General features: G+C 35.6%; 1 protein-coding gene across 4 annotated transcripts in view; it reads left to right on the plus strand.

Annotated features, from left to right (window-relative positions):
* The window catches only part of WDR7 (WD repeat domain 7), a 412,772-nt gene that overhangs the window by 63,886 nt on the left and 336,300 nt on the right, over positions 1-12,586 (plus strand). For all 4 annotated transcript variants that reach the window (XM_049901825.1, XM_049901822.1, XM_049901823.1 and 1 more), the window contains one exon: positions 10,483-10,678. In XM_049901825.1, coding sequence (XP_049757782.1) covers positions 10,483-10,678 — 196 coding nt within the window. The remainder of the gene's footprint in view (positions 1-10,482; positions 10,679-12,586) is intronic.

The following is a 12,586-nucleotide window of genomic DNA, read 5'->3' on the forward strand; positions in this document are numbered from 1 at the left end:
CAGATCAGACTGCCGTGATTCATTAGGTTTTCATCGCCTGGTTTTTGGAAGTAGTTCACCAGGCCTTTCTCCCCAGATTGGTTTAGCCTGGAAGCTCTGCTGAAGCCTGCTCAGTATCATAGTAACATGCAAGCCTCCACAGACAGATGGGGGGTGGTTGCACGTGAGTTGCACTGACCAGGAATCTAGCCCAGGTTTTGGCATGGAAGGAGAGAATTCTACCACTGAACCACCAATGCAAAAGGGTTTTACTGTCCCCTGATTCCCTAGAAATTGTAGTTATAACTCTTGTGCTGTTCCTGCTTAAACTCAAAACTCATTGCTATCACGTTGATTCCAACAAATAGTGATCCTATAGGACAAGGTAGAACTGCCTCCTAGGGTTTCCAAGGCTGTAATCTTTATGGATGCAGACTGCCACATCTTTATCCCATGGAGCAGCTGATGGGTTTAAACTGCCAACCTTTTGGTGGTAGCAAAGCGCTTAACCACTGTGCCACCAGGGAGAATTGGAGTTTTTAACTATTTGAGTGGCACAAGACCCCCAAGCTGGATCGTTTCTTCTGGACATTTGGGGGTAGATTCTAGAGGGGTATGACTATTATCCTTACCAAGCCTTCCCCATCATGACCCCGGATGATCAAGGGCAAAGTTTGACCCTATTTATTGTTTTTCTTAGGGCATAAATTGTGGACTAGGTACAACTTTCTGGCCTAGTTGTAGACACTGAAGGTTAGGTTTCTGTACGTTTTTTAATATAGACTTAAAAAGCAAGCCAGCATCCTTTCTAAACAAAAAGGTACTTTTACAGTCTTTGTTTATAAACTTAGCAATAGGAAAGAGACACACGAATCCTTTTAGCATCTTCAGTTAGAACAATGTTAACGGTATCTGTTAACGCATTTGTTTCCATGAGGAAGGGGGAAAAAAACCTGTTTTCTGGTTATGTCAGAAGTGTGTATAAATTCAGTGTTTATTCTTGTAAGGACAGAGGTATGATTCGGATCAAGAGGATGAGGCATGCAGGCAGATTAAGTTACTACGTCAGATAGATACCTGTTGCTGTCAGGTTGATTCCGACTTGTAGTGACCCTGTAGGTCAGAGTAGAACTTCCTCTTAGGGTTTCCAAGAAGTGGCTGGTGGATTCCAACTACTGATCTTTTAATTAGCAGCCAAGGTCTTAACCACTGTGCCACCAGGGCTCCAGATCAGATAGATGGTGCCACTCATTCTAAGTGTGGAGTCAGAAAGTAGAAAGGCAGGACCAACAACCACCTGGAGTCAGAATTCAGTGCACTCTGACAGCTGAGGCCCTTTGTTAAACAAAATGTTAGTCCCCGAGCATGTGCAGCCCAAGATTTGGATGGGACGAGGGGCAGGGCAGACAACTGGGGACTGCTGACTGATGTGTGGAAGGGGAAAAGGGCAACGGTTTTAAGTTCCCTCGAAAGCCTTAGAATATGTTCAGGTCCTGCAGATTTGACCATCTCAGTCTCTAAAACCCATAAATACGTAAATGAAATTAAAGAAAGCACTTTAAAGGCTTGTTTTAAAGGCATGCAAAGAAAGGTCATAAAGTAAATTCATTAGAAAAGCTGTATGAAGTAATGTTAGGGAACAGATGAAAGTGGTTGTTGAGTTGTGAGATTGAATACTTCTATTGATTTGTAAATTGTTAAAAGTGCTAAAAACATCGTTAATGTAATTTTAAGGCAATGAGTGAGTGATGTTGCCGAGGATGCCGATGGGAAGGAATTATTCAGGTTAAATTACAGCAGAGGTATTCATAAGACAAGAAAATATGAGAAGGGGAGACTGATGTACTTGAAGAATTATAAATGCTTTCATATTGCCTTGTGAATACCTATATTAAATACCTATATTAGCAACACTTAAAAAACCCTTCAGAAAATAGGTAGAATTAGATCTTTAAAGATAGACTATATGATACATATTGATGTAATAATTAGAATAGTAAAGGCAGTATTAACTACTATCATCTTTTGCATACATAATGTGTTACTGAGCTAATGGCTTTGTATACATTATTTCATTTAACTTCCACAGCAATTCTGTGAGGTGTGATTATTTTAGTTAACCACATTACACAGAGAAATGAGGCTCAGAGAGGTTAAATAACTTACCCAAGGTTACACAGTTAGCAAGTGACACAGCTGGAATTTGACTTAAAGTAGTCCTACTTGGAGGGCATAAACTATGCCCTATTGCCTGCTAGTAGATATAAGAGTTTTATTTAAAAATAGTTGCATTTTTCCAATTTTAGATCGTATTTTCTTTATTGATTTACATAAGTAATTTTGATTTTGATGCATACTTAAAATATTCAATAAATCAACAATTTAAAATTGTTTCTCCCTTTGTAGAAGTGAACAGCCACTCTTTTGAATTTCTGTTTCTAGTTTTCTTTGTAGAAGTGTGCGCTCCTCAATGTATACAGTATTCTCTTGTAGCTTATTTTTTAGTTTTTATCTTTGATTATTCAAGTTTGAGGTTTTTCAGGTATAGCCCCCTTTTACCATCTTTTACTGTAGCACATTACTTGCTATTTAAAAGTAGTATGTAAGTTTAAACTCCAATTTTAAAAATATATACACACTGTTAAGATTTTTGAAAATAGAGGCAAATAAGAAGATAAAAGGTCAACTATTAACCTTCTACACATAAGAGAATCACAGTTAACATTTCAATATTTTGGATATTTGGATTGTTCCCGGTTTCCACTATTGTCAATAATGTAGTGTTGAATATCTTGTAAAAATTTTCTTTTTCATCTAAGATTATTTGTTTTGGATAGAGTCCATGAATAGTTTTTTAGACTAAAAAAAAAAAAAGAACCCCAGAATTTACTTGTAATAGGCTATCAATGATTTTAAGGCTGTGGAGGTATATTGCCAAATTATTTTCTATTTTCTGTGCCTATTTAAGTGGCCTTGCCAGCACAAAATGTTATTTAACTTCTGTGCCTCAGTTTCCACATTTGTAAAATGGGATAAATAATAGTATCTACCTCAAAGTGTTGTTGTGAGACTGTAATGAATTACTGCCAAGTATTCAAAACAGTACCCAATGTAAAGAAAACAATAAATGTTGTCTGTTTCCTGTTATCATTTTTTAGAAACTTTGACTAAATAGACCTGGTAGTGCAGTGGTTAAGAGCTCGGCTGCTAACCAAAAATGTCAGCAGTTGAAATCCACCAGCTGCTCCTTGAAAACCCTATGGAGCAGTTCTACTCTGTCCTGTAGGATCGATATGAATCGGAATCAACTTGATGGCAACGGGTTTTGGTTGACTAAAAAGATAGGTTAAAATAATCTCTTATTGTTTCAATTTGCATTTGATAATTAGAGATGCTGAAATTTTTCTATGAGGATTTTAGTCATTTGTTTTTCTTTTGAGATGTATTTCTTGCCCTTCCCCCATTGCTTTCTTTCGGAGATATTAGTGTTTGTATGTGCTTTTAGGAAACCCTGGTGGTGTAGTGGTTAAGCACTACGGCTGCTAACCAAAGGGTCGGCAGTTCGAATCCACCAGGCGCTCCTTGGAAACTCTATGGGGCAGTTCTACTCCGTCCTATAGGGTCGCTATGAGTCGGAATCGACTCAAGGGCACTGAGTTACTGGGTTTTATGTGCTTTTAACTTAACTGAAATATTAAATTTATGTGGCTTTTGTTGTTGCAATTTTTTTTCTAGTTTGTTAATTACTTTTGAATTTTTAACCTACAGATAATTTCAGTTTTTATGTAATCCAACTTATCTTTTTTCTATGTAGCTTCTTTTATATTTTTGAAGCTTGAAATGTCTTCCTCCACCCAGAAATTCGATGTAATTTGAATTAAAAAAAAATGGCTGGATTAAAAACAAACATTTAATGTGGTATCTAAAATTTATTTAGTTTTGTGTCGTGAAGAAAAGATAAAAATTATCTATCCTTCCCTAACCTAACAAATTATATCAATGTCATTTATTAAATGTTTTTATCTGATAGGTGATACCTTCTTAATCTTATATTAAATTCTTCACGTTTATTCGCCATATTACTAACCAACAATTGAAGCAATTGAAAGATGGTGTTCTAATTAGCCCACTTTTTTTTATCTTGATTATCTTTAAATTTATAATAAATGAAGAAAGATGTTAAAACCAGTTCCTAGAAGTCTTACTTGTATATAACTTAACTATTCAATTAGAATGTGAGTCATATTTTTGGCTGGAATGCGTATTCTTATTTTCTGAAACAGCTGTTAAAGAAACAGACCTTTATCTTCTTTTTCAGAAGGGTGAGCTATGAATTTATGAAATTGTTTTTCCTTTGGTTCTAGTTTTGTGAAAGTGTGAAAATGAAATTAACATTTGTAGACTTTTACTTCCTTTCAGGTAGAATATTTAAAAGTGACAAATGATGCATCTTAACGGCACACTTATGTTCCATAGAAAGAGTTCTGGGAAGTACGAGAAATAATGATTAAGAGAATAGTGGGATTGATTTATGAGTGGAAGAAGCCATTTATAGCTTGTCTAATGATGGGCATATTTAAAAGGATAGCAAGAGTTAGAGTGTTCATATATTTAGAGAATATGCAGACAAAGAGAAAAATTATTTTGGGCAAATAGGGGATTGCTCCTGAAATGACATGAAGAAAAAGAGTATTTTAATTTAGAAACCATGTTAATAAAAATAGAAAATTAAAAAATACATATATGTATATATTATTTACATTGGGAATTGTTGGTAAGTAGATTCACCTCCCCAGAGAGCTAGTAGATGGGATAAACTAGCTGTCTCTAATTTCTGTAATCATGGCAGATGCTTAAGAATAGTTACATAAGAGGTTTCTGGGAATGGTTTAAAATGAAGTCGTGTAAAATGTGTAAGGTCAGACTGGATGACCTAGGTGGTATATTCTGAGTCTATCAGACTCTGTGATAGCTTGTGGCATTCTGCTGTTCAGCACTAATGTACTAGGAGGATTATTTACTGGCAAATTCCACGAGACTTTATTTGGTTTAGGACCAGAATTTCTTCATAAATAATAAGCAGCTTTGGAATATACTTGTTTTGGTCCAGTATCTTCCCTGTCTCTGTGTCCCAGTTGTCTTGAATTTTTCATCAAATAGAAATAGAGTTTTTACTTGGTTAACTATTCTGCTGCTTATTATTAGCCTTTGCTTTTAATTAGTTTTTGATGTCATCGTTACATATTGCTTCTAGGACAGAATTAATACAGTGATTAGAACATGAATTTGAATAGTTTTCACCTATAAAATAGTGGTTAGGATGCTGGATTCATATTATATAGATGCTATCCTATAACAATAAAATTTTTAAAATTTATGTTTTACAGTCTTTAATGCAGTCAATGGCAATGGTCACTAAAGTGGAATATATGAGACCATTAATTGGGGTATAGGAAGGAAATATTAGAAGCTTATTTTACATTTATTTTTTATCTTAAGAAATTGAGGTTTATAAACATATAATAGATGGAGGGACAGTGGTGCCCTCATTTGTTTCCCATGTTAGATAGGTACATGCTGCTTGGGGGTAGAGTAGGCGTGCCATGCAAGGAGTGTGAAAGTGTTGCTTTCCTAGGCTGTGCTTCCAGTTAAAATGTGTTTGTTTAAGGGATTTGCAGTTTATGTTGTGTGGTCTTTAGTCCAAGCTGGCTCAGTGGTTAAGGGCTTGGCTGCTAACCAAAAGGTCGGGAATTCAAACCCACCAGCTGCTTCTTGGAAACCCTATGAGGCAGTTCTATTCTGTCTTAAAGGGTCGCTATGAGTGAGAATCGATTTGATGGCAACGGGTTTGATTTGTTCTTAATCCAAGGTATCACAAAATGGGCAGAGAAAATATTGGTGGAATATCTTTCAAATGAAAAATAGTTCTTCATCAGCTACATTCTGAGGTTTAAACAATGATCATTGGATCAGTCTGGCAAGAGGGCAGCCAAAAGAATTCAAAGTTATGTAAAATATGTATTTACATCTACTGTCATTAAGAGTGAACCCTTCCTAAGGATATATGTGTCTTAAGGTATCGGCTAATGCTAACGTGAAGTTATCTAGTGATTGTGAGATTATTTAAGAAAATGTTTTTATTTCATCTGAAATTTATTTAATCTTTGAGTCATCCTTTACAAATTTTTATTTTTGTGCATGTTTTACAATGTACATGCTGTATTATCACAGCAGTACACACATATAATTTATAAATATACATATATAGAAATACATTCCAAACTTTTTTAGTGACTGGACGTGTGAGCAAAAAAGCTTGGAGCGTAAGTGATTTGGGGCATGAGGTCATATTTTTGAGCTGCTGTAGTATTGTCTTAATTATGCAGTTAAAATGCATACATTATCTTGTTATAATGTTATAATGCCCTTGGTGTTAAGTCATGTTTAGGTGACTTTTTCAAGCTGAAGTGGAAGAAAATGAAGTGCAATGTAATTAATCAAATGATAGAATTAGTTAGTGTAGGTGAAGTAGGTGTTCAATAACCAAGATCTCTGGAACTTAATAATAAAGGAATTGTGCTAATTCAACTCATTTATGGGGAAGCTGGGTCTAAATCAGGAAGGAACATGAGTTATAAAATATTCTTTAAGAAATGCTTCTTTAATAATTTTTGAGGACAGATAAGAGGAAAGCAAGTTTAATTGTATTTTAGCAAATCTTTTAAGTGCTTTCATTTAATAGATAGCTGAGAATTATTAACCATTACTCCATTCATTGTTTGGATTAAAATTAATACCAAAGTGGTGCTTGAAAATGATCTTTTTTCCTTCTACATTTAAGTAGGCTAGACATTTGCTTTGTTTATACTATTAATTCATTTTCACACGGACTGCGAAGGTACCCATCAACTTAGAATTAATTAGTGGAATCAAAATTAATGAGGTTTTACTGAATTGGGCCATTTCTACTCTAGGCCAGTTTTCTTCATATGAGTTGGACTAGCATTTTCTCGAAAGAAGAAAAATTAGATTTATTTTAATCCATATTTAAAAAGCAGAGAACTATCTTTTCCTGTGAGTTAAGTACCTCTAGTAACTGTGCTTTCTTGGGCTTAGTAATATTGATTTTTTGTTGTTGTTGTTTTCATTCTTGATTATTTTGGCTATTTTCAGACTGTTGCTTATTACAGTAAAGCTAGAATTAACTCTTCAGATGCTTACTATCATTTACAGGAATGGTATATTATTTTTATTTCTGACCAAAAATTTTTGTGGGTGGGACATGTCATTTGCCAACATCATTATTGTACTATATAAAAGAGGAATAACACTATTCTTAAAACATATTTAAGTAAATATATGTGTTATAAGGAAATGCATCACATGGAAACAAAAAACTAGAATTTTGGGGATTATAGGTTTTTGGATTTTTTTCTTTCAGCAAAAGATCTACTTTTGTAGATCTGTGAATTTTGACTCATGCCTCATTTTTCTCTGCTCTTTAAACAGGAATAACAGAGTGTGAACACTCATGCAGCGACTACAGACTTGGGGGCTAGCAAGTAGGCCATTTAAGAGTGTGACAATAACTAAGGAATAGTTCTTTTTGAACAAGATTTTGGAGAGCTTGTGTGTTGGAGAAACAGAATCAAAAGCAGTGACAGGTGGAGTACTGTGATAGATCAATGTGCAGTTGAAGACTGTGCGTCAATGAAAGGGGTGCTATTGATGAATCATTCTTTCTAGTTGTTATACAAGACAAAAGGCTGCTGCTTTATTTTCTCTGATGAAAGAAATAAATAAAATGATCATTTTTTGGCAGATTAGCGTTGCAAAATAGACAATAGTAGTTAGCCGTTAATGTAGAAACCATCCCATTTAAAAGAACATTGGATATCTTTGATAAATACAAACTCAGTGTTAATGATAACCCATAGAAATGCAAAGCATCCATTGTATTAAACCGTCTGTTGTCTTGAGTTAGCAATGTATGTTTGGTGCAACTGGTAAATGTTTTATGTAGTGTGGAATAATTGAAAATAAAGGCATCAGGGCATGATTTTTAACCTGTTTTATTTTAACATTGTCTATATTTAAATGTAGATTTTTTTTTGTAGTTTACCACTTGATTTTGATTTCTTGGTTAGTTATAAAGCTAAATTTTGTTTCAGAAATCAACTGCCCTTTAGTCTTTAATATGTCTTTTATATGAAAGAAAGCACATGTGATACTTTGAACATTCATCAGGGAAAATGAAATAAGTTTAACACATGTTCGTTTAAGAAAATTTTACATGATGTTTTAATAAAGGTTTTTGATATCTTTTTGAACTTAGTTCTCTTATCTTTGACAATTAGTAAATACCTGGTATGTCAGTTATACTGTTTAAATTATTATAAAACAAAAAGTATAAATAAAGCTAACAAGGAATAAAACACCTGAATTTAAGAACAAAGTTAACAGTTAAATCTTACTATTATCTTTATTAATGCCTTGCCTCATTCAAATTGATTTTAGGTTGTTTATAAAAATAAAAATTATTAAGTTTATTTAAAATAAAGATAAGTGTCTTGGTCATCTAGTGCTTCTATAACAGAAATACCACAAGTGGATGGCCTTAACAAAGAGAACTTTATTCTCTCACAGTTCAGTAGGATAGAAATCCGAATTCAGGGCGCCGACTCCAGGGGAAAGCTTTCTTTCTCTGGTGGCTCTGGAGGAAGGTTGTTGTCATCAGTCTTCCCTTAGTCTAGGAGCATCTCAGAGCAGGAACATAAGGCCCAAAGGCTGCACTCTGCTCCTGGCACTACTTTTTTGGTGGTATGAGATCCCCATGTCTCTCTGCGCACTTCTCTCTTTTATAGCTCAAAAGAGATTGGCTTAAAAAAGATACTATCTAATCTTACAGATCTCATCAATATAACTGCTGCTAGTCCATCTTATTATATCAGAGTGGTAGGATTCATAGCACATAGGGAAATCACATCAGATGACAAAATGGTAGACAATCATACAATACTGGGAATCACGACCTAGCCAAGTTGACAGATATTTTGGGGGGATACAATTCAATCCATGACAATAAGTTTAAAAATAAAGCTAAATCATGGTGAAAAGAAAATGAGAGACGAAAGTAAACAAGACCACCGAGAGTCCACATTCAGAAATGTGTACCTAAGCTCCCACATTGCTATGAATAGAAAATTCATTCCTGAGTTTCTTAGCAGCCAAAACATAGACGGAAACAGCTACAGCAGCTTTCCCCAAAGTGTGTTCCTCAAAAATTCAATTTTATAAGATTACTATTTTCAAGCTAACTTAGAAATGAATATAATTATGTTCACATTAGCACGTTAAAGGCTCTTGGAGGTTCTCTATGATTAAAAACAATCACAACTTCAGCGTTTCTCAAGCATATTTGGCCACGCCTTTTTTTTTTTTTTCCACCTTATACCTATTAACATTTTCCATTTGGGGAATCAGTGAGATACTGTTCTTTTAGCTAAAAACAGTCCCTTTGCTCTGGAGGAGCCTAGCAGGGTAAGACTTGGGAAGTTTTTCCTTGGGATCCCTCCCATAGAAGGGATAGTATACATGTAGTACGGTGTGCATCATCCTCAATAAATAGCTACCATATGTACAGTCATGCATTTCAGATGGCTGTTTTCATACCATTTCCATCATTGTGAACTGGAAGCGTAATCTAAATAAGTCACTAAAAAGTTTTAAATTGCTTATAAATTGCCTTGCAAAAATACAAAGGCTTTAATTTTCTAGAGAATGAATTCAGTTCTCTGTTGCTAATGCAGATCCTTATTGTGTCTTTGCTTGATTATTTATATCACATCTTTTTCTGAAAAGGAATTGAAGGGCAAAAACTAGAGATGAGCAGAAACGCATAGCAGAGTGTTTAATTGTGTGGTTCGTTGAGGTGGTGTTCCTGCCAGTGTTACAGACAGAAGCTGAGAGGAAACAGGGAAGCACATCTACTGGCAATGAAAAATCTCTGTGGCTCCTCAGAAATGGTGGTAGCCGAGGGCCCATAAGGTTTTTGAGCAAAGGTTCAGGGAGGAGCAAGAATCTAAATGACGGAGTCACAAACAGAAACCAGCACCGCAGAAAGCTCTAGGGCAAACAAAGGAAAGTTCATACTGTGGAAAGAGAGCACATAATACCAGATCAATCTTTTCCTGCTTTGCCAGCTCAGATATAGCAATCACTTCAGTAAGATCATCTTCAAATTTGAGCAGCAGATTTCCCAACACATCTTTTCTATTTTTGATCTAGGTTTAATTTAGTATTTTCTTTTAGGTGTTGTGATGATTGAACTGGGTGTTTCGTGCGTAATATAAAGACATGAATGTATTTCGACACAACCTAATGTTATGGTTGGTTATCATCAGTACTGAATCTATAATTAATTTTGGTTTAAGGTATTGAGGACAGGATCCGTTTTATTCTGACTTTAATTTCGGTATAATTAAGGTTTATTCTTCTTTTCAGGCAAGAGTGCAACACTGCATTTGCTCTGTAGCCAGTGACCACTCAGTAGGACTTCTCAGTTTGAGAGAGAAGAAGTGCATCATGCTGGCGTCTCGTCACCTTTTTCCTATCCAAGTAATCAAGTGGAGGCCTTCTGACGATTACCTGGTGGTGGGATGTTCAGACGGCTCTGTGTATGTCTGGCAAATGGACACTGGTAAGAACGAGTGTAAAAGATAGAATAGAAAATTAAAGGGGTATATTTTATTTCCTAGAAATTAAAAAAAAAGCACACATAGACACATATATATACATATATGGAAAAAAAGGCCCCAAAGTGTGAAAAGATTACTGCTTTTATTTCTGATAACTGCTTTTTCTAAAATTCTCATCATTTGCAACAAAGAAATATTTAAGTGCCCTCTTATTTGTCGTACTATTTGAAATACTTGTACAGCAGCTCACCAATCTACAAGGGCATGCAATTGAAGACAATATACAGATGAGGACAGACATACAGAAAACCAAATCAGACACGTAGCAAAAATGTAAGGGATTTCTGTATAATCCATGAAGTAAATTGTAAACAAGGTGACGGAATCACGTCTCAGGTTCACAAACGGTGGATAAGAGACAGCAGGAAAGCAATGTTGGGCAGTTAATTGTAGGAGGTGATTGAAATAAAGGCTTCAGGTTCTGAAGAAAATACATAAAATTTCAAGTTTGAGAAGTTTTATGTGTAGGGATGTAATATGGAACAACTAATGTTTGGCTTAATAGCACACACAATGATAAATTTGCATTTCTTGTGGTTTTCCCTGGGAAACTTTTAAGTATATAACTAAATGTTTATTAGTTAAGGCTTTTTTAGAAACACATTCTACTCTGTGTTTACTGTCTTAAGTAATCACCTATCAGTATTTAAAATCTTTTTTTTTTTAGATTTCTAGCTGTACTATATAATATTTCTGCAAAGTGTTTTCCTTCTTTAGTTTAAGTAGCACCTTTTGAAGTCAGACTCTATACATATTTCTGCCTGCACTGTGGAGCAGTAGGGAGCTCTATTAATACTTTTTGGAATAAATAGTTGTGGTCTTCAGTGATCTTTTATTTAAAGTCCTCCTTTTACATTTTTTTTTACATTAGTAGTAGGTAGTCAATCTTTTTTTTTTTTTTTTTTAATTGTGCTTTAGGTGTAAGTTTACACCTCCAGTTAGTTTCTCATACAAAAACTTTTACACACACCGTTATGTGACCCTAGTTGTTCTCCCTATAATGTGACTGCACACTCCTCCTCTCCACCCCGGATTTCCCCCATGTCCATTCAACCAGCGCCTTTCTGCCTTCTCATCTCGCCTCCAGACAGGAGCTGCCCATTTAGTCTTATGTATCTACTTGAACTTCATGAGTATCATTTTATGTGTTATAGTCCAGTCTAATCTTTGTCTGAAGAGTTGGCTTCAGGAATGGTTTGAGTTCTGGGTCAACAGTCTGGGGGCCATGTCTTCTGGGGTTCCTCCAATCTCAGTCAGACCACCAAGTCTGATCTTTTTATGAAAATTTGAGCTCTGCACCCCACTTTTCTCCTGCTGTGTCAGGGACCCTCTATTGTGTTCCCTGTCAGGGCAGTCATTGGTGGTAGCTGGGCACCATCTAGTTCTGGTCTCAGGCTGATGGAATCTCTGGTTCATATGGCCCTTTCTGTCTCTTGGCCTAATATTTTCCTTGTGTCCTTGGTGTTCTTCATTCTCCTTTGCTCCAGGTGGGTTGGGACCAATTGATGCATCTTAGAAGGCCGTTTGCTAGCCTCCAGGACCCCAGATGCCACTCACCAAAGTGGGATGCAGAACATTTTCATAGTATACTTTGTTATGCCAGTTGACCTAGGCGTCCCCTGAAACCATGGTCCCCAGACCCTGCCCCTACTTCTCTGTCCCTCGAAGTGTTTGGTCATATTCAGGAAACTTCTTAGCTTTTGGTTTAGTCCAGTTGTGCTGATTTCCTCCCTTCACCTAAGATAATTCTTGTCTACTATCTAGTTAATGAATTCCCTTCTCCCTCCCTCCCCACCCTGGTAACCATCAAAGAATGTTTTCTTCTGTGTTTAAGCTTTTTCTTGAGTTCT

The sequence above is a fragment of the Elephas maximus genome, chromosome 11 (assembly GCF_024166365.1).
Source record: "Elephas maximus indicus isolate mEleMax1 chromosome 11, mEleMax1 primary haplotype, whole genome shotgun sequence".
Taxonomy (NCBI): Eukaryota; Metazoa; Chordata; class Mammalia; order Proboscidea; family Elephantidae; genus Elephas; species Elephas maximus.